Source organism: Myxocyprinus asiaticus, chromosome 4, assembly GCF_019703515.2.
Source record: "Myxocyprinus asiaticus isolate MX2 ecotype Aquarium Trade chromosome 4, UBuf_Myxa_2, whole genome shotgun sequence".
Taxonomy (NCBI): Eukaryota; Metazoa; Chordata; class Actinopteri; order Cypriniformes; family Catostomidae; genus Myxocyprinus; species Myxocyprinus asiaticus.
This window is the reverse complement of record NC_059347.1, coordinates 37435574-37461419: the sequence shown is the minus strand read 5'-3', so window position 1 is coordinate 37461419 and position 25846 is coordinate 37435574. Positions and strand designations below refer to the sequence as shown.

Sequence of the window (25846 nt, the reverse complement as noted above, 5' to 3'; positions counted from 1 at the left end):
CCTTAATGAAAACCTGGTCAAAGGTTCACCTTCCAACAGGACAATTACGCTAAGCACACAGCCAAGACAACACAAGATTGGCTTAGAGACAACTCTGTGAATGTCCTTGAGTGGCTCAGCCAGAGCCCGGACTTGAACCCAATCGGACATCTCTGGAGAGACCTGAAAATGGCTGTCCACTGACGGTCCTCATCCAGCCTGACACAGCTTAAGAGGATCTGCAGTGAAGAATGGCAGAAAATCCCCAAATCCAGGTGTGCAAAGCTTGTTGCATCACACCCAAAAAGACTTGAGGCTGTAATCACTGCCAAAGGTGCTTCAACTAAGTACTGAGTTAAGGGTATGTAAATGTGATATTTCAGTTTTTTATTTTTAATAAATTTGCTAAGTTATCAAAAATCTGGTTTTTGCTTTGTCATTGTGGGGTATAGAGTGTAGATTGATTGATGTGATTTTTTTTTAACCATTTTAGCATAAGGCTGCAACATAACAAAATGTGAAAAAAAAATGAAGGGGTCTGAATACTTTCTGAATGCACTGTGTATATATATAGATATAGATATATTTTAACACTTTAATAATAATCCTTATGTTTCATCACAGCTATATCCATTTACCTCAATCTACCCATCCCAGCATGTTCCGTACCAAAGTATGTTCTGTCATGAGCCCAAAACAACTCTCATACCTACATATCACTTTTGTGCATGCAATATATTCTTGATCATGTTGTCACTGCACTACCTCCTTTCACTATCATAACCGTTGTATTTTCTTAACAGCGCCTGATATCACAGCATTCTTGATGTCTGACACTCGCCAGCAAAACACAGAAATTCTGCTTGCTATTGAGAAAGTGGCACGCAGAGTGGACCAACTGACGTGCAAGGTATGTTTGTGAATGTGTGATGTGGATTGCACAATTTATTGGTTCTTCTGATTATCAAAGTGTAAATGTCAGAAGCTCAGAATCGTTTCATTGTTTTCAGGTGGATGAGTTGCAAAAAGAGGGCTGCTTTTCTTTCGGACTCTCCTCTGTGACCTTAGAAACAAACGTGATCCTGCACAACATTCAGAGAATCATACATGTATGGATTTAACAAGGACATTTTATTGTATCAAGGTGTAATTTTAAAGGCTCATTATTTGTGTATGTTTATCCTGTTAGGAAAGTATGTGTCTGAAGAAGGATGTTCTGGAGAAAAGTTCTCAGTTAGAGGAAAAAAACAACAAAATTGGGGAGCTAATTGATCAGAGGTGTGTTTAACAATCAGCTCTGTTTTTGCTCCTCTGTCCTATATGAACATAGATGAATTTCATTTTGCTTGATCTAATAAATATAATATACAATTTCTGAACAGAATAGTAGGGATCTGATCTTATAATGACTTTTGTTTAGTAAACCTATACTCACTACCAGTCTGTGTCTTTTGTCTTTACCCTGTGTGTGTGTGTGTGTGTGTGTGTGTGTGTGTGTGTGTGTGTGTGTACAGGTATAGGGAGCAGAGCAGTCAGCTGTTTTATCAGAGGAGTGAAGCTCTACAGAGCAGCAGTAAGCACAACCAGACTCTTCTTCTTCAGACTGAACAGGATAAGGTACAAAACACACATGGGCTTGATAAAAATGCTATGTTGGCTTTTAATGGGTTTCTAATTGGCCTTTCTCTTGTTCTTCTCTCTCTCTCTGTCTCTCAGGCTCATTTAGTTGGAGAATTACCATCCTCCATCACACAAGTATGTGAGTTGCAGCAGGAGGTGGTGAATCTCCAGCAGAGGGTGACAGCACTTCAGACTGAACTCAGTGCAGCACTGAATGATAACTACAAGCACTGTGCTCAGATCAGCCTTCTGGAGGCCCATGTGGAAGGTTTTCCTAACATTTATTAGTGGCATGTAACGTTTTGGAAGTGTGACATACTACACTCCCTATCAAACTGTTTACTGTTAGGACCATTTACTGTAAACTGAATTTGCAAAGTCAAAAAGGTGTTTAAAAATTGTGAAAAACTTAAAAGAAATAGTAATGAGTCATATCACTTAAAAAGTACACTCTACCTTTTATATTCATATGAATTGTAACCTAAAATGTTGATTAAATAAAAAAAGCTTATGGACATATTCTGCGTCAACTACCCATGTGTGTTTTTAGAGCTTCTAAAGAAGGAAGAACAGTCTGAGCAGCAGTGGAAAGCAGAGAAACAGAAGTGCAAAGAGATGGAACTTATCATAAAAAACATGCATGAGGAGATACAAGATCTGAAGGCTCAAAAGGAGAATCTGGATCAGGTTTGTTTGTGCATAAACATAGGTGTGTGAGATTTAAAGGGATAGTTGACCCAAGAATGAAAATTCTCTCATCATTTACTCACCCTCATGCCATCCCAGATATGTATGAGTTTCCTTCTGCAGAACACAATTTAAGATTTTTAGAAGATATCTCAGCTTTGGAGGTCCATGCAATGCAAGTAAATGGTGACCACAACTCCAAATGTCCAAAAATTACATTATGGCAGCATAAAAGCAATACATAATACTCAAGTGGTTTAATCCATGTCTTCTGAAGCAATCCAATCGGTTTTGAGGGGGAACAGACCAAAATATAACTTTTTCACTATAAACCTTGACATCAGCAGTCTCCTTGGCGATCATGATTTCGAGCTTGATTACACTTTCTAGCACCACCTAGCGCTCTGCGCATGCATCAAGCACTAGGAATTGTAATCGAGCTTGAAATCATGATCATGTCTAGAGACTGTAATGGCAATATGTACAGTGAAAAAGGAGTTATATTTTGTCTGTTCTCATCAAAAACTGACTGAATCACTTCAGAGGACATGGATTAAACCACTGGAGTCTTATGGATTACTTTTATGCTGCCTTTATGAAGTGACCTTTTGAAGTTCTGGTCACTATTCACTTGCATTGTATGGACCAACAGAGCTGATATATTCTTCTAAACATCATCATTTGAGTTCTGCAGAAGAAAGAAAGTCATACACATCTGGGATGGCATCTGGGTGAGTAAATCTTGAGAGAATTTTCATTTTTTGGAGAACTATTTTTTTTAATTGAGCGAATTATTGTATACAGAAGTTGTTACTAATTAATTTAATGAAAACCCATAAACAGATAACTTTATTGCAATGTAACATCAAAGTGTCATGGTATTTTTGTATTTTATGTCAGATCCTGTCAGACAGGAAGAGAAAGTGGCAGGTAGAGCGGGAGCGCTTGTTATTGGAGCTGGAAGAACAGTATAGGAGTAGTCAGCAGGAGATCCTGCGGCTCCTCATGCAGCTCAGAAAAGCCAGAGACACCACTGAACCAAACATTAAGCAGGTGTGTATGAGGACTGTATATACCTTTTAAGAGATCATTTGAAATTAACTCACTAACACTCTTTTTCCCAATGCGCGTGTTCAGCTGCAAGAAGAGCTTGAGTCAGAATGGCAAGAGAAGTGTGATGTTTTCCTGGCAGAGCAGAGGGGAACGTTTGAGGGAACAATTGCTCAGCTGCAAGAACAGGTGGAGAAAGTGTGTGCGAGTGCGTGGAGAAAGATTGTACTCCAAAATCATAATGATAAAATTTAGGAGATGTCCAGACAGACATTGGAAAGAGGACAGTACACAGAGTGTGTTGTGAATTATACATTGGATGTCGTGTGTAATTTCTGCGCCACCAAACAGAATTGCAAAAATAATTTATGCAGGAGAACACAGAGGCCATGCATTATTATTTTTCTGTCATAATAATTCAGTAATATTTACTTTTTTTTTTTTAGTTATCGTGAAAAAAAGCAAGACAGAAAAATAATAATGCATGGTTTCTGTGTGCTTTTGTTTCAGATTTTAATTTATGCCATTATTGTTGCAGAAATCACATGCTTCACTTTCACCTTACATGCAACAGGTATGTTCCCTTTTCACTCTCCCATTTCCCTTTACTTCCATCATTTTAGTTTGAGGACCTGAAAACAGCATCACCAAATGAGAAACAGCAGTTTGAGACACATTTGTGTGTGGAGGTGAGATATGACAGGCAGTTATTTTGCATTTGGCTTATGACATTTAAAGTGTAAAGCTGAAACTGTGTTTATGTACAGGTAAAGCGAGTCTTGAATGGAGTGTTCCGTTCTCTCAGGACAGAGTTTCATATGCAGCAGTCTTACACTGGACGCAAAGTACTTGTGGTTCTTCTCAACACCATCAAGGTAATGTGCAACCAATCAGATCAAGGGAGAAGCATACTGTCTAGAGACTATACAAAGCACACTACAAGTGATGACTAATTAGGTAAAGGGTAGAATGTGTCACAATGGTATATGACCAGTCAGGTAAAATATGGTACACTTGGCTAAAATAGCATTTCTTGATCACTTATTTTAGAAAAGCAAGCATCCCAACTTACATAACTAAATCTCTCAATTACTAGACTAATAAACCAAGCTTCTTGTCTTACTGACTTGTTTTTGTTTTGCAGAGTGTCACAATGCAACTCCTCTCAGAACCCTGGGAGCTTGAATCAGACATGGATGAAGATATGTTAGAGGAAGAGTATCTATTTACTGAAGAAAGGGTTTCAACTGGAGGGAATGCAGAAGGGAAAAAATGAAAAAGAAAAAGAGGCCAAAAGTTGGAGCAAAGCATTCAGCTGAATATAAACTGAACGCACTCTGTAGAGAGTAAGCACTCTTTGAAATCATAAGTATTGGAATAGTGGGCACATTAGTTTTTTCAAGCAGGTAAAAACAGGACTGACATTTAAAAGTTTTAAAAGTTGGGTTTCACTGACAGTTGTCAAATAGATTGCTGATCTTTAAGTTTGTTGCAATGAAATCTTTTTTTGGCTTAGGCAAACTGTAAGGCTAAAAACATCTAGCTTTGATGGCCAATATTGATTAATCCATGATGTAAATGGTACAAGGCAAGTAAATGAAAAAAAAAAAGATAACATAATTGGTAAATATGTAATAACATACAGTATGTAACTTTATATGTGTGTGAACAAGGAGTTCTTTTAAAAAACAGTTACTATGACACATTGTCTAACAGGTTTATTTTCCTGTAGTCTGACAGCAGTGATAACCCATACACTCTTAAAAATGAACAGACAGTACTAGATCTGGTGGGTTGGGTAAAAATATGAAAAAATACACTATATTATGAATATGTGAATAACACAGGGAAACATGTAATGGCTACACAAATAATTTAACATTGAGCTTCAATCTTACTTAGGGGGTCACAAGGAGGTGTGTGTGTGTATTATCAAATAACCATAACATCTACCAGTTCCTAGAAAGAGAATAAAAAAATGTTATACTAACTCCTGCTACTAAAATTTGCAAGCCTTTTTTTTTTTTGGTACATAAACTGCCATGTACACAAGATTGTACATGCTACTTGAAAATTCAAAAGCGGTCCTGTTTTTTTCTTAAATGAGAGATGCAATTAGAGCTGTACAGCAAGTACAAGACATGAAGGAAATTGTCTGGTCCCTAAAGCATAACTGTATTGCACCCAAGCACACATTAACAGTTTGTGATGTGATTTTACATGCTGATAAACACTATTTCAAGATCATTCTGTGAAAATGTAATATTGCTTTATTTACAGACGTGGGCATATTGAGTTCTTTTTTGTTCTATAACGAAGTGACTTGAGAAGAAGACTTGCACATAAGAACACTTGGATGAAAACAGATACAGAGAAGTACACACAAGTGATGTAAGAAGGGTGTTTGTGTAATATTTTTCACTGAATAAGAATCACTGAAGTCAAGAGGCCGGACGGTTGACACAATGTAAAAAGACAGAGAGTGCTTTTGTTAGGTTAAGTCCTTTGAGTGTTAGACAGCAATGTACAGTGCCTTCAGAAAGATTTTACTTTCTTTCTACCTAATACTTCCTATTCTGCTGTGTTGCCAAGTAAAAACAAATGGGGCTTTACCCACTCCAGCAAAAGTCTCTGTTCTCTATAACGTTAAAATAAAGTATTTAGATGTCTACGAATTTATACTAAAAATACAAATCTGACAATTACTTTCATTAATAACAACCTGGTTTGGTCAAGGTATTAAAATACTTTCTGATGCCACTGTAGGGAAATGGTGGAGATTTTGTACCATGCAGACACTCGATTAACTTGATAGTGCGAAGGGAAGTGTGTGGCTAGAGATTTAGCTCTACTAGAACATGCAGCTAATTAAATGCAGAGGAAAAAAAGAGTAGACATTAAATATAGAAAAGGCACAAGTGCTTCAACTTAAGCAGGAATGCGTATATAAAGGGCATAACCAACATGGCATATTTTTATATTAGCATATATCTTCCTAAGTTTAGGTCAGGAAAACTGGATAAGTTCCTCTTTGATTGGCTAGTTGTAGTTGGAGAGTATGAGAAAATTCATTAACTTTTAATGTGCTTGAAGGTTCACACATTGCAGTTTCATGCAGCACATGGGAGAAAGGTACAACATCAATGAATGAGGTATAGACCATGGAAGGTCATTGTGAAAGCTCCGCAGCTTCAGCCGTGGTAAAGGCGGACACGCTGAGATATACAACCACGACACAAAGGACAGGACTGCAGGGCGTCGCTGCAGGTCTGGCAACAGCACACATGCCCACACGGCAGGAAGATCATCTGTGCCTACACAGAGAAGGAGAGAAATAATAGTTACAAATAACTCCATGCTTTTGTTTTTCTACAGCTGCTTGAATGATAAAATATAACACTTTCAAGATTCATTACAAAATCATGCGTATGAAAGTATTTAGTTTGAGAGGTAAAACACCTGTACCTGTACACCTGTAAATTAAATTATGAGCCCAATTTTAAGAGAGCTAGCGCTAACCCATACCATAAGTCAAGCGCAAAGTCAATGGGCATGGCCATGAAGTTTTGGTATTTTCGTGCAAGTATACATCAAGTCTAGGTGCAAGTGGGTTTGAGAATCGACTGCACAATGCGCTAATGGACTGGTTCAAATGCAGTTTAATTCAGAGGTTTTTCTCCAGTTATTGCAGCATCTGCATCCTATTATATATGTTATTTCCCGTCAAGCAACAGCGATATATACAAAGACAGCACATTCACAAGTAGTTGGCAGTGCAAATGGACTGTATACAATAAATTAGAAGAATAAAAATATGTTCTTTTGTGCATTAATTGAATGTCGGCCATATTTCTATGACAGTGACACACCTTTTATATGCTTAGAAAATGTTATTCTCATCAGGATTTGGATGTACGCTCCGTTAAATTATAGGGAACGTATTATTATATTAGGCACAATTTTCATCTACTGACACAAATCATGGATAGTATTAATAGTGATTGTATCAGCACATACTTGATTTTGAACAATGAAATGTGTTTATTAGAACACGAAAAAATTAAACCAAAAATTCTATATTAAAATTACACTTCAAACGAAACTAAAATCTATTCAAAATAACAAAATGTTAAAAAAAAAAAAAAAAAAAAGCAAATCCAAATATTTTATCCTCTTCAACTTCTTTGCAGTTACTTAAAAATGACTCTGCGACAACAGGTGGAAAAATACCAAAACAAATTAGACCGTAATTAAATTGTAAATATAAACATAATAATAATAATTGAAAAATAAACCATGAACTTTAGGTAGTTTAACACAAATCTAATAATTTTTGTTGCATAAGATGGCTATACAACTCAGATCTTCAGGGACATAATTTGATGTTCCACTATATTTTCAGAGTTTGGACATTAACTTTATTACCATCTGCTTGTGGAATCTCCAAACTGCAAATGTATGAACTGTATTTAGATTTTGCGCTGTAAACAGACCTGCTTTTGAAACGTTTGAGCATAATGACCTATTTCTCAGGAAAATAGCAAAGTGCACTTTGCACCACATCATTAATACATAAAACACCCACAGTTTGCACGCATACACCCACAGATAGCGCAAACACTCTCATCCACGACCACTTGTGCTTAGCCCTAGTCATGAAAATTGGATAAGACTTAGTGCACGGTCGTTGAACGTAGTGCTGCGCTTCGTGCACTCACAAAAATAGAGCCTATAGTCATCATTCACTCAGTCTCATGTCGTTCCAAACCCGTATGACTTTCTTCTGTGGAACACAAAACGAGAAATTAGGCAGAACGCTATCCTCAGTCATCATTCACATTTGTTGCATATTTTTTCTGTACAATGAAAGTGAATGAATGATGACTGAGGCTAACATTTTGCCTAACATCTCCTTTTGTACATATGGGTTGAGAAAAACATAAGGATGAGTAAATGATAATAGAATTTTCTTTTTTGGATGAACTATCCCTTTAACATCTTCGTGTGTGAGGCGGAGCCTAGAGCCACATTGTGAAGTGAATCTCGGGTTCCAAGGAAATACTAATAACATTTTGAAATGTTGGTGAAGGCTGTACCTCATGTTCCATGCACACCACACATTCAGAGCTGCTGGGTCCATTAAGATTGGGGGATGTGGGGGTGTTGGGGGTCAGTGGAGGAGTGAGATGCTGCTGTAGTGGGGCGCTAGGAGTGGACGGACCAGTTTCCTGTACCTCTATGGCTGCTTTGGGGAATGCTGAAGGGACAAACATGTTATGATTTCCCCAATCACAAATGAATAAAATAGATGTAAACACCACAAGTTACACAATTTTTAATATATAGCAAATTGCTTTACTGAACATTGAGCAGGAGTCACAATGTCACCTAATCAAAAAATTCCATGACTTCAAGAGGTGTAAAAGTAGGTTCTTACGGTCAGACAGAGTGCGTTCCTTGGCCCAGTGGAGAAGAGCTTTCTGAACACCAACCTCATTGATTCCAAGCTGAAATCAAATGTAAGAAGTTAAAGAAAAATTATTTTGATGAACATAAGCAGTAGAAACAGTGCAGCCTACTCCAAAACATGGGGTCAAACTAAACATTGGAGAAGATGGACCTTGCTGAGGTCTTTGCTGGTCAAGTGACGCAAGGCCTCAGCAGTTATTCTGTGGTGAGCTATGATTGGCAGATAGTGCTGAGCAGAGAGCTTGCAGAGCAGATTTCCAAGTTCCCTATCCACAGCTGCCTCCTGAGAAGAGAGGACAGTAGAGTTTAACTAATATTGGCCTCAAACACAGGAACTCTATGCCTGTAGAAGATCGACTTGGAGGAGCTCGGACCTGCATACGCAGAGACAGCGGTTTGGCATCCAGGAGTCTTTGGTATTGGATCATCCAGTAGTTTTGCTGATTGGATTCACTCTTCTGCTCCATCTCCACCTGAAGAGCAGAGAAACAATTCAAATGATAAGTTACACACATTTGCATTTGTTGCTATTGACAAAGTAAATTAAACACTATGTATCAGGTTGTATTTTTGTGGGTCCTGCCACCACCCGTTCTTCCATAAGAGGTCTAATTTAATTCAGCTATCAAGATGTCTGAACTTTTTAGGTGAGATTTGATGTAGTCTCAGCCTCAGATCTATGAAAGACGCAAGCAGAACTGTCTGTTTTTCTTTGTTTCCAAAGTTATGTCTTTGAACATTTCTGCAAATTAGTTTTGGACAGACACAAATTCTGATCACATACCGCAAAAAATGTTTCACGAGTTCGTACTGGTTCGTACAGTCCTGGAGTACATTAAGGTAAATGGGTTTGGCATGCTGACTATAATAGAAGGGCTCTAGCACAGGACTATGCTCAGATCCCCAGTTATAAAACAAAGGTAGAGATGGGGAGGTGAAGGGACGTTGAAAAAATTATCACTGGTGTGAGGAAAGCAGCCGGTTATTTATAGTATATCCTTGAGATTTGATTGACAGTCCTAGATAAACAAGCTCCTCCCAAATTTACAAATTTACAGAATTTCAAGGGTTATATCTATAAGTAGAAATAGCTCCTTAAGGTAACTTCTTACTTAAGTCAAAAGTATTCTTCGGTCAGACGTGAACCCTAGGATGCCAGACGCAAATTTTCTCATCAGCAGAGAGCTTAAGCACTGAACACTGGCAGCCCGATTTTTCTAACCGTGCAGTATGTGCATTCGCCTGGAATTATTGTCCACAAGTTGGCAGCACTCACAATTAAAGGGATAGTTCACCCAAAAATTTTAATTCTCTTATGATTTACTCACTCTCATGCAATCCCAGATGTGTGATTTTCTTTCTTCTGCAGAACACAAATTAAGATATTTAGTAGAATACTTTTATTTTGTCTTTATGTGGACTTTGGAGGTTCAAAATGTTTGTACCCATTCACTTGCATTGTGTATGGAACTACAGAGCTGAAATATTCTTCTAAAAATCTTTGATTGTGTTCAGCAGAAGAAAGAAATTCATACACATCTGGGATGGCATGAGGGTGAGTAAACGAGAGAATTTAAATTTTTGGGTGAACTAACCCTTTAATCCATTGCTGTCACAAAGAAGCGCTAGAAGAAGATGTAATTGTCGCAAAACCCGTATTTTAGAGCTCCTTGCGCTAAACAACAGGACACAAAGGTAGAAATGACAACAGTGGATGTGCACGTCAAGAGCACGTGTTTAAGGAGGTCAGGAGATATCTGCATGTGTATAGCTCGAGTCTGAAGGAATATAAAGACATCTTTATGGGTCTAAACTCCTGAAGAGAAATAGTCCACCATCTCATAGCAGTCGTAGCACGCATGCGCCAACCTCCTGTGAATGCTTGTACAGTCAAATGAAGTATACTTTAAAGGGATTGCGTTCGAATGTACACAGACACTAAGCATTCGTGTCAAAAGAGTATATCTAGTGCTTTACGGTACAGAGTCCATACACATTTTTACTTTATTTTTTGGTGTTCTCTGTACAAGTGTTTGTGGAGACTGTTGCACAATTGTTTTTTTGTTTTTTTAAATACAAAATTCCACACTTGTCTGTCATTGTGTCATCAACTACTTGAGGTAAACCTGTCCTTAAACAGCACTTAAAAACAAAACAAACAGTAGTTAGTTGGTTGGTTTACATGTCGATCAGACTCTTTCTGTCCAAATATGCAGTTCTTGGCCAGAATTAACTATAATGTGGACCAGCCTTTAAACCAAAACTGTCAGTATGGCTCATACATGAACTGGATGTGAATTTCAAGTAACAGTGACTAGAGCATATGAACTGATTAAGTTTCCCGTGTCTCCTATGACAATTTTAGGTGCCTGATCCAAGATCACGGTGCATCTCAATCGGAAGGCTGCAGCCTCGTTAGGCAGGATATCTCAGTCGCCACGTCATCAAAGCAACTTCGAAGGCAATCTCAATTGTGAGGACACTTGGAAAGCAGCCTGGTAGCATAGCCTTCATTTGCCATATTTTGCCAGATGCATCAGGTGTATCCTTCGTGACCTTCAATCACCCACAAGCCTTTGCGCACGTCCCAAATTATTTAAAAAGGGCAAAAAAATGAGTCGCGTGACCGTGGAGGCTGAAACTTTTATGACGCAGCTTACTTTTTTCTTTATCTCTCTTCAAGTTTTTATTTGCATTTGCAGCAATGACAATATGTAGAAAAATAAAAAAAATTGCAAATAGTTTAGAAAATACAACAAATTAGAAGATACAAAGCACCAAAAAATAAATAAATACAATTAATAAAAAAGGGCAATTACATGAATTTAAAAAGATTTAAAAGTTTTACAACTCTAGGGTTCAGTTTTTTCATTATTTAAATATAAATTCAAAGATCAGTGTTGCAAAGTGTATTATATAAAGGCTTTTTTAGTGACTCTAGCTTTGTGAATAACACATTTTGCTAAAATAACATATTTCTCATTTTCTGAAGTATATGGGATTTCTAAACAAAGTAAAATATCACATGGTTCTATGCATATGGTTTGCCATGCGCACTTACTAGACCGTCTCATTCTAGCGCTGAATACTGAGGAGGACTCTAGCCTACAGCCTCAGAAGGACTGTTCTAGGAAGGACACAGCCTAAGTAGGCTGCAGCATTCTGTTTGAGAAGCACCCCACAAGAACATTGATGTGTCAGTGACTCACCAGAACCAGCCTGAGCTCCTCCTCTCTTTGGTCCTTCTGTTTCAATAACTGCTGCAGCAGGTCAGTCAGAGCTGTCCTCTGCTCAGAAAGAACCTCCTACCACAGCATAAATACACAAGTGTACACAGACACACACACAGCAATATAACAAAGCATTCATACTCCCTGTCAGAATGTTAGACTCAACAGACAGTGTGATAAAGTGTTGGGCTAGTTGACTGAACGATCACTTCTACTGGGCCAGTGCTGTGTTGTCACTATGGCTTACATTCGTTGATCCTGTACATGTGTTTTTAAGTCTTGCAAACTCAAGTATCTGGCTTTCTGATACAAACTGAATATTGTTGTTGCAAACTGTGCTGATTTAACCAAGGTAAGAGTTATCTAGATGGCTGACACAGATGAGGTCCAAAGTTTGAGAATGACTTGTGAAAGTCTTCAGTAAGAACAGGTTGAAAATTACAAACCAATCAGTAATGTTTTGAAATGTGTCATTTTTTTTTTTTTTTTTTAAACAAAAGTTGTGTTTATGAATTTATAGCTGTCATGGAGTTACATTACAGCTGTATAATTTCCAGCCATTCTTGCAAATTAAAAACCCAGTAATTACTAAATCAATAAATTAACTAATTAAGAATTAAATAATTTAGGTTTTTCTGGCACATATAAAACTATGTTGCTAAAAATAAAATGTGTACATTTTTTATTTTTTTTATTATTGGGCCAGTGTAAATGCTTTCAGGGCAAGTGAAAATTTTAACTACTGGTCAAAGCGGGCCAAGAAAAAAACATTCCTTATTGTTGAGCACTGGAATGACCGCTTTGATAACTCATAAATGTGGTGTAAGGATGGTGCTTAAACATGAATAGGATGGAATGACTGAGTAATCGAAGAAAGGCAAAAACAAACAAGAAAAGTGATGGAAGGTAGCAAACTATGAGTCATATTTTCTTGCGTAATAGTTGCCAGGACCATAAAGCAAGCCACCAAATCATCTACTACTGCCACGTACCTGCAGGTTCTCAGTGTCCAAATTCCTCCTCTTAACCTCCAGCTTTGTAAGTTGCATTAACTCTGCCTCTATGAGTTTAATCTATGGATACAAGCATAGAGCGGGGGTGTAAATGGCCCCATGGAGGCATGGCAAAACACAGCCACGTTTTGGGTTCTATATTATGAAGATTGCATCCAATGAGAGGTGGGATGTGAGAAGCATGAGCTGACTGAAACTGTGCAAGCATAGAGAACCAAAAAGCAGGAAGGGGTTAAAAAATAATAATAATAATTTAAAGATTGATTCTTTGGATTTTTGCCTGAATGACTTGACCAAGACTACAGGGTCTTAAACATTATTACTTAATAAATGACTCGCAAAGTACCCACTGAATGTATTTCTAAAATTTCTTTATCAGATATACTTTAATATAAGACATTAGAGATGGTAAAAATCATATTCCTTTATAAATGTATATTCAAAGAGAACTTATCCTCTGAATTTGCTGTAGTGAAATAAATTTGATGCTTTTCTATTTGGTAGTGTCCTATTTATGGAACCTAATGGAAACTTTGAGCAGCATACCTGATTGCGAATGTAAGCGTGCACACTGTCCTTCTGGAGCTGAAGGGCTTTAAAGGCGGCTTTCTGCATTTCCTCCTACAAACAAAGAGCCAATCATAGACAATGTCATAATCACACACAGAGGGCAAACTCATTTTGAAAAACCAGACCACCAACTAATAAGTTAATATTTCAATAGGCTGACAATATTTCTCTAATAATAATATTAATATATATATATATATATATATATATATATATATATATATATATATATATATATATATTAGTATTCCATTAACTTATTTTGCCTGTGAAACAAATGGATGGATGAAGGTATCAATTGTTTTTTTTAATACAGACTGTTATGTACATTCAGGATCCAAAATTAACATACACCAAGCAATAAACGTGAGTACAATTTGGCCATTAGCTTTATAAGGAGCTGCAACATACACTGGCAGCCAAAAGTTTGGAATAATGAACAGATTTTGCTCTTATGTAAAGAAAATGGTTCTTTTATTCACCAAAGTGGCATTCAACTGATCACAATGTATAGTCAGGACATTAATAATGTGAAAAATTACTATTACAGTTTGAAAAAATGTTCAGAACTTCTTAAACTACTTCAAAGAGTTCTCATCAAAAAATCCTCCACGTGCAGCAATGACAGCTTTGCAGATCCATGGCATTCTAGCTGTCAGTTTGTCCAGATACTCCGGTAACATTTCACTCCACGCTTCCTGTAGCACTTGCCATAGATTTGGCTGTCTTGTCGGGCACTTCTCACACACCTTACAGTCTAGCTGATCCCACAAATGCTCAATGGGGTTAAGATCCATAACACTCTTTTTCCTATGATCTGTTATCCAATGTCTGTTTCTTTGCCCACTCTAACATTTTCTTTTTGTTTTCTGTTTCAAAAGTGGCTTTTTCTTTGCAATTCTTCCCATTTGGCCTGCACCACTGAGTCTTCTCTTTACTGTTGTACATGAAACTGGTGTTGAGCAGGTAGAATTCAATGAAGCTGTCAGCGGAGGACGTGTGAGGCATCTATTTCTCAAACTACAGACTCTGATGTATGAAATCATCTGTTTTTTGGCAATTTCAAGCATTGTATGGCCTTCATTCCTCAAAACAATGACTGACAAAACAATGACTGATGAGTTTCTAGAGAAAGACGTTTCTTTTTTGCCATTTGTGACCTAATATTGACCTTAAGTCTATTGCATACTGTGGCAACTCAAAAACAAACACAAAGACAATGTTAAGCTTCATTTAACGAACCAACTAGCTTTCAACTGTGTCTGATATAATGGAAAGTTATTTTCTAATACCAAATTAGCAATTTATCATGATTACTCAAGGATAAGGTGTTGAGTGATGGCTGCTGAAAATGGGGCCTGCCTAGATTCGATCAAAAATGACTTTTTTCAAATAGTGATGGTGCTATTTTTTTACATCAGTAATGTCCTGACTATACTTTGTGATCAGTTGAATGCCACTTTGAGTACCAATTTCCTTCCGATACAGCAAAATCTGTACATTGTTCCAAACTTTTGGCCACCAGTGTAATGCATGAACTAAAGCATATTGTAAGAACAATAGTCTGACCCTCGCTGATGTAAGTTACAGTGTGATAGACGGCTTTGACAAAATTACCTGCACTTTTTGTCAAATGCACGGCAAATCAGCTATATAATTCCACCGTCACAGAGACAAAAAAATACATGCAACAGTTTCATGGCCAGTAAGAAAATATTTTTGCTCCAAAAATTTTCTAATTTCATCGGCTATTGGCAGGTGTAGCAACAAGTTAATTTTGGATCCTATGTATATTGTTTCTGTAGGTTGCCAAATGCTTATAAAAGTATTAAGTAGAGAGTACTAACCTCTTGAAGGATCTGCCTAATAGCTTTGCTTTTGTCTAGCTGCTGCAAGGACAACACTTGGTCAAACTTTGTATCTAAACAGTCCAAACTGGAAAAGAAAATGAAAAAATAAGAGAGACAGAGAAAGATAAGAGAAAGTGAAAAAATATTTTCGCTGTATTTTTCACTGTATCACTGTATTTTCAGCTTCAGTTTAGGCTATGCAGATTCTTCAAAATATTAAAATAACACTGAAACAAAACTGCAGAATTCAAAACCATATGTATTGGTGAAAACAGAAGCACCTCCTGCTGGCCTGAGATATCATAATCTGTTTCTTGGCTTCACTGGCCTCCTGCAGTAACCGAAGAGAGTAGCTCTCAGACAGCATCCTCTGCATGGCACCTGTGAACACACAGTCATCTTCAGTACCACTCTTAAATTTACTATTGGGCTATTGCCACTTTTTATTGATCGAGACAGAAGAGATGGGACAGGAGATTAATGGGGAAAGAGAATGGGATCACAGCTAGACACTGTCGCTGGATTCAAACTTGTGCCTTCTATACGAGCATCAAAGCTCAAGGTGTCTGAACCACTAGGCTAGTGCACTAATTGCTTCACTACTCAATATAAGACCAGATTTCTCGGACAAATGTGAAACACGGGTTTAATGATAAATCTAATTTATCAGATCTCCAAAACTCACTTGCCACCTCCTTCTTTCTCAAAGAGTCAGCTTCTTCATGTGTGATGGCAGTAAGGTGCTCCATGCGTATTCTAAAAACAAAACAAAGGACAAACACAAAATTCTTAACCATTCTATATATTTTCAATCAAAACATAAGGGGAAATTTCACCCTTTTCTGGGTGTGTAACTTTTTGCAAACAGCAGAATATCTTACAAAATGCTGATTTCTGATGTAGGAAAAAGCTCTGTCCAACCTGAATTACAGTAAGCACTGTGCCTTAATGGGAGGGGTCAATTGCGCTCTGTGCCGTAAAGCAGCAGTAGCACAGCAAAAACAGCTCAGAGGTTTCAGGAACTCTGTACTGTGGATTTCTTAAGTGGCTCCATTAGTTAGATGGAAATTCAGTTAGCAAATGCTGTACTGATCCATTAGAGACCAGTGTGCAATTTCCACTCACCGGTCCTCCTCCAGAGCTTGCAGAAATGCGGCACTCTTTGCCTGTCTATCAAACACACACAAAGTGAAAATCAAAATAAATGACCAACCCTGAACTACACGATACTAATAGACTTAGTTTGCATGATTACAGCAATAGTGGCTCTGCAAAAAAGCAAGATATTTTAACAACTGCCCTCACCGTTTGTTATCGAGCAGGAGGTCAGAGACACGGCTCATGATAATGCTCTCTGCCTGCCGTACATTATCCAGCATTTTCTGCCTCTCTGCTTCCTGGGCCTTCTGCTGCTGAGATACACCTAACTCCAACCGTTCCTGCTCCTGAGAGTGAGAACAAGAGAGAAAGAGAGAAAGAGAGAGAGAGAGAGAGAGAGAGAGAGATTCTGCCTTTTTGATAATAAGGTCATTGTAAAATTTAAATGCTTTCATTAGCTTGCAGCTTCAGATTGATGTTCTGCCCAGTCACCAGTGCAAATCTACAGTGCTTAATTTTGTCTGGTCAAGAGTGCTATATATACAGTATATATTTATAAAACAGATTGTTATGACACTAAAAACTGATTGTATGAACCATGTTTAAAGCCATATAAAATAACCAATATACAAGGGCTGCAACAGTAAACAAAATTCACGGTTCGATACGTACCTCGGTTTTAGGGTCATAGTTTGGTGCGGTTTCGGCACAGCAGGGGAAAAAAAGAATCTATCTTTAAATTATTTGTTTTGAAAACACAGTGGCTGATGGGCAACAATTCTTATTGTGAAGGCTCATTTATACATGACTGCACTATGCATGCATATTTCTTCAACAAAATTACAATACAAAACTTCAGTGCTTATTTATATAATATGCACATTATATAAAAGTATAAATAATTATAAAAGTAATAAAAAATGACAGTATGAAAAATGCTAAAAACAAAAAGGAGTGATTTGTAAATTATATTCACCCTTTGCTATATTGAAAGCACCTCAACTACACATTATATGATGTTTTTCCTTGATAATTTCATTGTTTTTTGAAAATGTACAGTAATTTCAAATCAGATGATTGCAACACGCTCCAAAAATTTGGGAGTGTTGGGGAGTCGAGTGTTTACCACTGTGAAACATCACCATTTCTTCTAATAACACTTACTAAGCATTTGGGCACTGAAGACACAAGTTTGTTAAGTTTAGAAAGTGGAATTTTCCCCCAATCATCCATTATGTAGGTCTTTAGCTGCACAATTGTACGGGGTCTTCATTGCTGTATGGTGTGCTTCATAATGCGGCACACATTCTTATTTGGAGACAGGTCAGGACTGCAGGCAGGCCAATCTAGCACCCGCACACTCTGCTTTCAAAGTCATGCACTTGAAATCCGGGCAGTATGTGGTTTGGAAAATGCAAGGACGTCCCTGGAAAAGACGGTGCTGGATCGCAGTATATGTTGCTACAGAATTTGTACATATCTATCTGCATTCATGGTGTTCTCACAGATGTGCAAGTTACCCATGCCATGGGCACTGACACAGCCCTGGCCCAAACAGACACTGGCTTTTGGACCTGACTCTAATAACAGTTTGGATGGCCCTTTTCCTCTTTGTCCCAGATAACACAACGGCTTTGTTTTTCAAAAACTTTTTGAAATGTGGACCCTTCAGACCAAAAAAAAAAACACAGTTCCACTATTCTGCTTTCCATCTAAGATGAGAATGAGCCCAGAGAAGTCGGCAGTGCTTCTGGACAGTGTTGATGTAGGGCTTCTGCTTTGCATAGTAAAGTCTTAACTTGCATCTATGGATGCAGCAGCTAGTGGTGTTGACTAACAAAGGTTTCCTAAAGTTATCCCAAGCCCATGTTCATGATATCCATTACAGATGAATGCCGTTTTTTAAGTCAGTGACGTCTGAGGGATCAGAGATCACGCGCATTCAGAAATGGTTTTCGTCTTGCCCTTTACGCACCGAGATTTGACCAGATTCCTTGAATCTTTTAACTATATTGTGCACTGTAGAGGGTGAAATGCCCAAAATCCTTCCAATTTGTCTTTGCTGGATTATTTGCTGAAGCATCTGTTGGCAAATTGACAAGTCTCAAATGATCCTTGCTCTTGAAGGATTAGGCTGTTTTTGGAGGCTCCCTATATACTATGACATGATTGCCTCACCTGTTTAACATCTCCCGTTTCATATCGCCATATCATATTCATATCAACTCGTCAAATTGTTATTAGTCTTATATTGCCCCTCTCTCAACTTTTTTGGAGCGTGTTGCTATCATCTGATTTGAAATTAATGTACATCAAAAACAATGAAATTCACAAGGAAAAACATCATATGTGTAGTTGTAGTGCTTTCAATATAGCAAAGGGTGAATATAATTTACAAATTAATTATTAGCATTTTTCATACTGTCCCAACTTTTTCGGAATTGGGGTTGTAGATGCACTTCCTACATACCTGACTTCGGTGAAACAGAGCCGACACACAGCCTTCGTCCTGTTCACTACTCGTTGCCCAGTATTACTGTAGCTTATTGAGAAACCATAATGCTCCCAAACAACAGATTTTAGGCGGTTGGTCTTCAATCTCTGGCTTAAGTCCGACATACTTATATTTTGTTTAGTTCCATCACAGTTTGGAAAAATAGCGAGCTAGCTAGTATAAACTTCACATGCATTTATCTGATCCGCAGTTTCTACTGTACCGTGTGCCGCTCTTTTCTGTTAAATTTTGGTTTCGTGCGGTCCAGTGTTGCTCTGCAATATTTTTTCATTTTTGTTCTACGTGGTTTGTGTCCTTCTTTATATGTTGTTTTAATATTGGTTTCACGCAAGCTAAGATATGTAATCATTCGTGTGACTGCGTGTACCGTAGGCTCTGTATCCGTTCGGTTTGGTGTGGATACATGTACCGTTGCAGCCCTACAATATACACACTGCTGTGTCTATACATAAGCTAAAATGATTTTTTTTTAGATCAATAGTATATTTTTTATTTGATATGTTACTTGGCAACTGTAAAGTAAACACTGCAAAAAATGGTAAGACTGTAAAAATGCTACAGTAGAAAAAACGTTAATTGGTAAATGGGCAGTTACCTTTAAATATATGGTAAAAAATTATAATATATTTAACAAGACATTAAATGTACTTTTTATGGTAAATTATTGTTAAAATTACGGTTAAAAAAACCAAACAATAATCAGGCGTTCCCAAAATTCCCTGCGTTACCCACCACATTTCATTTTATGGGAATAGTTGTTTCTTATTTTTAATATCACTTATCTACATTGAGGTGTTCTGTGTTATATTTGATGTAGTTTAGTTAATGTTTATTTATATTTTAATTTCACATGTGTTACCCTGATGGTATTTAGTGTTTGTGCGAGTGACACTGAGCACTGTCTCTACATGTTTATTGGTCATTGCTCTTAGAAAGGCCACTACTGATGAAGTTCATGTCATCATGTGCCTGTCTGTAAATACTACGTTGAGTAACAATACATTATAAAGCGAAAAGCAGATTTTTACAGTTTCAGAAGGTTAAAGTATGAAATTTATATAAATTAATAATATAAACGGTAATGCACTGTAAAATATACAGGCATCAAAATTACATCCCATAAAGCCTGAAGCGTGGTTACTATATTTTTTACAGCAAATTTCTGGCAACCACAGCTGCCAGTTTTTTTACCATAAATTTAACAGGATATTTTACAGTGTACATTTAGAATATTAAATTACTAGATCAAAAAGAGTTGCTTTAGTTACTGTATGCTTTGCATTGTGCCTAAAACACCCCTTGAGGAATAGTTCACCCAAAAATGAAAATTCTCTCATCATTAGAGGTAAATGACAAGGGAATTTTCATTTTTGGGTGAACTATTCCTCAAGGGGTGTTTAGGCACAATGCAAAGCATACAGTAACTAAAGCAAAATTTTTGGTAAAAAACTGGCAGCTGTGGTTGCTGTAAAAAAATACCACCCAACCTTACGTTGTTCCATAACTTTCTTTTGTCAAACAAAAAAGCAGATGTTAGGCAGAAAGCAGAATGTCAGTCACCATTCACTTTCATTGTATGAAACAAAGAAGATAACATTCTGCCTAAAATCTTCTTTTGTGTCCCATGGAAGAAAGAAAGTCATACCGGTTTCAAACAACATAAAGGTTAAATGATGACAGAATTTTCATTTTTTGGGTGAACTATTTCTTTAACTTTCATAAAATCACTGTAACAAACCATTTTGTGGCTAACTGCTGTAATATTTATTGTGCTGTATCTAGTTGGCATGGCTACCTGTTTGACAGACAGCAGGATGTCCTCTTTGTGGGAGTTGTTGAGGAGGAGAAGTTGAGTGTGCTCTCTCTGTTTCTCTTCTAGCTCTTTCTCAAAGATCAACTTCACCAGCTGTTTCTGCTCCTAGTAAAGGAACAGAGAGAATGAGATGCAAATAATACCTGACTGGAAGATCCAACAATAACACAGAAATATAATCAAACATACCTTCCTCTTTTCATAGTCCATGAATTTGCTCTGCAGTGTCAAAGAGAATATAAGGGATTAGCAAGTCATTATTACATTAACAGCGAAAATGGCACACAAATGCTTGTTGTTGACCTTTTTGGACACTTTCCTCATGGTTTGAAGCAGTGAGAACTCAAAACAACCTCTAATATTTCAATAAATTATGCGGGGCGCAAAATAGAGTGAACCACCCTTAAACTTGGTAAAATCACAGCAAAACACAGCCTTGAGTGGCTTATTGCTTTATAAAACGTCAGCAACAGCAATATGACTGTGCATTAACTGACCTGCCATGCCATCTCCTCCCCATCAACACAATCTAAATCTTGCCGCACTTCTTCATGCTCCAGCACTGGCAGGAGATACTGGGATGGAGGGCAATAATCCACACCCATCTCTAAACAACAACAACAATGAATTAACCAAACAAACCAGGTGAACAGAATGTACTTTCGAATGGGGTCACAAATGTAAATATTTAACCTGAATATATCCTTTAAAGAATTTAAATCATGTCACAAATACTTTTAGAAAGCAATGTGTAAGGTATTGTTTAAAACATTTGTGGGGAGCTTTGTGAGGCTCAGTGTCTTTGAAAATGGATCCTAACCTGAGCAGAGGTAGCGCTGCACTTCCTCTGTTCCACCCATACACACTGACGCAGGAGGATAGCTCATAACATGTGCGTCCAGGATCAGGCTCTGCCACATAAACAAGCATACTGTAAAGACAAGGTTGTCTTTTCAGTTGAACTTACCTGCTGGTTACACGAGTTTGATCTGATATGACATAAATATATTCTCACATTATTATTTTAAATGGGCAATCTCTAAACCTTTATGCTACATAAGACACTCACTTCCAGAGTGCGGACAGAAGCCAATTCTTTCGGCAGTTCTCTGATGCTGTTTTCACTTAGGTCCAGTGTACGCAGGCTGCTCATGCGACCCACAGACACAGGAATCACAGAAAGGCAGTTCCCTATTTCCATCAAAACACCTTCTTAATTTAAGCACACATTAATTACTACAGATAAATATATACATCTGAGCTAATGTGCTATCCCTTGTTTTTGCCTCTTTACGTTTCTGTTTTCTCTTTTTCCACTTTGTGTGGTATAAGAGATCCTTTGTAGTTTATCAAACCAAAATATACACTCACCGAGCACTTTATTAGGAACACCTGTACAGCTACTTATTCATGCGATTATCTAATCAACCAGTTGTGTGGCAGTAGTGAAATGTATAAAATCATCCAGATATGGGTCAGGAGCTTCAGTTAATGTTCACATCAACCATCAGAATGGGGAAAATTTTGATCTCAGTGATCTCAACTGTGGCATGATTTTTGGTGTCAGATGGGTTGGTAACTGCTGATCTCCTGGGATTTTCATTCACAACAGTCTCTAGAGTTTACTCAAAATGGTGCAAAAAAAAAAAAAAACATCCAGTGAGTGGCAGACGAAAATGCCTTGATGATGAGAGAGGCCAATGGAGAATGGTCAGACTGGTTCAAGCCGACAGAAAGGCTACGGTAACTCAGATAACTGCTCGTACAATTGTAGTTAGCAGAACAGCATCTATGCACAACATGTCAAACCTTGAGGCAGATGGGCTACAACAGCAGAAGACCACGTCGGGCACTTAATTAGGACCACAGTGTTCCTAATAATTGCTCAGTGAGTGTATACTCAAATGTAAAATTAATCAAACTCTAGACCAGTCATAAGACTGTCAAATTCTTATCAGCTCAAAATGAAGCACAATACAAACCTTTCAAGTTAAGTGTCTGTAGATGCCGTAGATCCCCTATAGAGTCTGGCAGCTGTTTTATATGATTCTTTTCTACATTCAGCACCTTAGAGAACAAATCAATGTTTTATTTAAGCAATAAGATTCAAGAGGCCATGCTATATTGTAAATACAGTCACGGCTAAAGTGCATTGTTAGGCACAATGCACAACGGAGTTTCACAATGTATCACTGAGTGGCTTAGTTGATTTTGTAAATTGTTACTACAAAAAAAAAAAAGAAATATTAAGGACACAAATTATCATTAAAACACTTTTTAAGTACAAAAAATAAAAAATAAATCATTATTGTAAGTGCCATGTTTTCACTAGAAGACATAGTCCCTGACATGTAAACCTAGTATTTCAGTTCACTGTGCACTGCATTTTATTATAGAGTATGGTATTGTACTGTGTTGTGTATTTATGTATTACGTATACTGTTCTCGTATAGTCCATCTGTACACTCTTGTATATTGTGTATTGCGTGTATGTGTAATGTTTCACTTGTCCTTGGAGCAAAATCACCACAACAAATTCCTTGTAAGGATAATTTATTTGGCCAATAAAAAAAAATTCTGATTCCGATTCTAAGTTAATAATTGGCCCCCATTGGTTCTGTGCAGTGATAAAAATAGTATATAAAAATAGTATATGTGAACAGGTGTTTCATATTATAGCTGTATTTAAGCTTGGCTTGAACGATGTATTGACCAGTCAGCATCCAGGACGGGAACTATCTGTATTATACTTTGTATCAAAGTCACTGTTTGAATCCACATCAGTTTTCTTCATATACAATACATTTACCTGCAAGGACAAAAGCTGCCCTATGTCATCAGGAAGTGATGCGAGTTTATTTTCATGCAGGTCCAACACCTTAAGAACGGACATACAGAGATGTTGTCACTGGATAGAAGTGTTCGATGAGAAATGTATTGCAACTGGTGTTGTCAATCAATTTCTCTCACCTTTAAATTTGCTAAGGCACTAATGCAGCAACCTTTAGGTACAAGTGACCTTAGGTCATTTCCATGAAGAATTAATACCTGCAATTACGTTGGAATATGCTGTTAAAAGTCTGTTTCCTCTGACCACCAACAGAAAACAAACACTGCTGTTATGCTAGCAGACTCACTTTCTTCTGAAGTATTTTACACATGGAGAAGGCACTGGAGGGGACCTGCAGACAAGCATTCAAAATGTGGAAAATAGTTGCGACATGACCTGAAGCATTCAGATATATTAATAATTCATCTTTCTTGGTTGAAAATAATGTGAGAAAAAAAATCATTTCAGAATTAGAAAATAACAGAGGATATTGTAGTGTAGGTGAGTAGCATTTTAAGTTATATTCTATGATCACAAGTCTCTGAGGTAAAGTCTAAGTCTCAAATCTTATTTCACTCGTCCAAGTCAAGTCTTAAATTTCTTTGGTCAAGTCTAAAGCAACCCTCAAGTCTTAAAGTCTTTTGTCATGAGTCCAGGTCAAGTTTCGGATCTCTTTTGATAATAGTCTGCTATATACTGCAGGTTAGTTTTTTTAAACAGTTGGAGGACAATTCAGTTCATATATTAAAATTATTAATAATTTCTAAGGATTTCCTGGAATAAAAAGTACTGCTGTGGAATACAGGAGCAAATGACCGCACAGGACAAAGAGTAACAGAAAGTGCATGAGAGACACTTTTTTATCTGAATAGTGTGATATTTAGAGAAAATATTTCTACTTGTATACCTAAAGACTTGTGTTGTTCATGAGTCTCAAAGTCCAAGTCTCAAGTCAATTGCCTATGAGTCTAAGGCATGTCTTAAAGAAAATAGTACACCCCAAAATAAATGTACTCCTCCTCATGCCATCCTAGATGTGTATGACTTACTTTCTTCTGCTGAACACAAATTAAGATTTTTAGAAGAATATCTCAGCTTTGTCAGTCCATTCAATGCAAGTCAACAAGGTCCAAAACTTTGAATAAAAGTATAAAAGTAATCCATACGACTCCAGTGGTTAAGTCCATGTCTTCATGTAATATGAGGGTAAGTAAATGATGTAAGAATTTTCATTTTTGGTTGAACTATCCCTTTAACTAAGTAAATTTTTTAAGTGATTAGTTTACAGTTTCCGTAACTCACCTCTGAAAGTTCACAGGCAGAAATGTCCAGAATGTCATCAGCACCTGCTTCTTTGGCCTGCACAAAACATAGATGAGTTATGGTCTCAAACAATGTCCTATGACTGTAGAATGTTGCTATAAAGAGGTTCATTGCTGATACATGAGACAGTAATCTGAAACATATAAACAAATGTGGGCACACTGGGATGCAGTTACAAACTCACCAAGCACAGCTGGTACTCCAGGCGTTTCTTGGAGTCCTCGCTGGGTTTCTTCTTTTTAAAAAACAGAAACATCCTGAAGCCAAAGAGTTCCGTTTTTATTTGAAACTCCACAACATCCACAAAAGCCACTGTCTTTCCAGCGTGACACTTGATTGACTGAGGTGCTATCAATCCGAAAGGAACAAAGTGGGACTGAATGAAGGAATATAAGTAATGCTTTCAAGCAATACAAACAAAAACCATTGATAATACAATTAACCAATTTACTCACTTTCTCTCTCTCACAGACACTCACAATCACTTAGACATTTATATAAATATTAACCATTTTATGTGACTTTGGTTTGATCAACCTTAGCGTGGAAACAGGGTAATGCAACATTAACGATAGCAAATGAACATACCTGACGCGCAAAAGACGAATACACTCGATAAATAGACTGTGTAACACCTTTTTTATATTTGTAAAACATTAGTTTCTTGAGACATACCTCCAGAGGGTGTCAATATCAATGAACTGCTCAGTGTTGTCTAATAAACTCCCTCTCGGTTTGTACACACCAAGCAAGAACAACTTCTCGGACGTTATGAATGACGTAATGCTTCACCGCAATG

The 25846-nt window shown here is 37.3% G+C and overlaps 2 protein-coding genes across 9 annotated transcripts in view; one reads left to right on the top strand and one right to left on the bottom strand.

Moving 5' to 3' along the window:
* LOC127436739 (FK506-binding protein 15-like) overlaps positions 1–5271 on the top strand; it is a 23754-nt gene extending 18483 nt beyond the window's left edge. Inside the window, exons 15-26 of one of the 2 annotated variants that reach the window (XM_051691073.1) lie at positions 604–652; positions 783–889; positions 990–1088; positions 1169–1257; positions 1494–1596; positions 1696–1867; positions 2150–2286; positions 3187–3339; positions 3424–3534; positions 3960–4025; positions 4104–4211; positions 4481–5271. In XM_051691073.1, the coding sequence (XP_051547033.1) occupies positions 604–652; positions 783–889; positions 990–1088; positions 1169–1257; positions 1494–1596; positions 1696–1867; positions 2150–2286; positions 3187–3339; positions 3424–3534; positions 3960–4025; positions 4104–4211; positions 4481–4612 (1326 nt within the window). In that variant the 3' untranslated portion in view covers positions 4613–5271. Of the gene's footprint in view, positions 1–603; positions 653–782; positions 890–989; positions 1089–1168; positions 1258–1493; positions 1868–2149; positions 2287–3186; positions 3340–3423; positions 3535–3959; positions 4026–4103; positions 4212–4480 lie in introns of both variants that reach the window. The other variant, XM_051691064.1, reaches the window with a different exon arrangement.
* Positions 5040–25846, bottom strand: LOC127436751 (E3 ubiquitin-protein ligase LRSAM1-like). 7 transcript variants are annotated; one of them, XM_051691118.1, is made up of 25 exons: positions 25723–25846; positions 25232–25395; positions 25027–25083; positions 24032–24076; positions 23865–23942; positions 23704–23772; positions 22877–22961; positions 21964–22085; positions 21715–21805; positions 21392–21501; positions 21084–21113; positions 20877–20987; positions 16774–16913; positions 16594–16638; positions 16154–16224; positions 15750–15849; positions 15466–15553; positions 13595–13669; positions 13028–13108; positions 12015–12110; positions 9180–9278; positions 8957–9088; positions 8774–8843; positions 8433–8593; positions 5040–6650 (listed from the first exon to the last, which is right to left on the bottom strand). In XM_051691118.1, exons 2-25 carry the CDS (start codon positions 25301–25303, stop codon positions 6528–6530), a joined length of 2151 nt encoding a protein of 716 aa, XP_051547078.1. In that variant the 5' UTR covers positions 25304–25395; positions 25723–25846; the 3' UTR covers positions 5040–6527. The 7 variants fall into 7 exon arrangements, with proteins under 7 accessions (XP_051547078.1, XP_051547046.1, XP_051547065.1 ...); XM_051691086.1 differs by having other exon boundaries at positions 20877–20999; positions 25723–25845; XM_051691105.1 differs by having other exon boundaries at positions 20877–20999; positions 25232–25423; positions 25723–25807.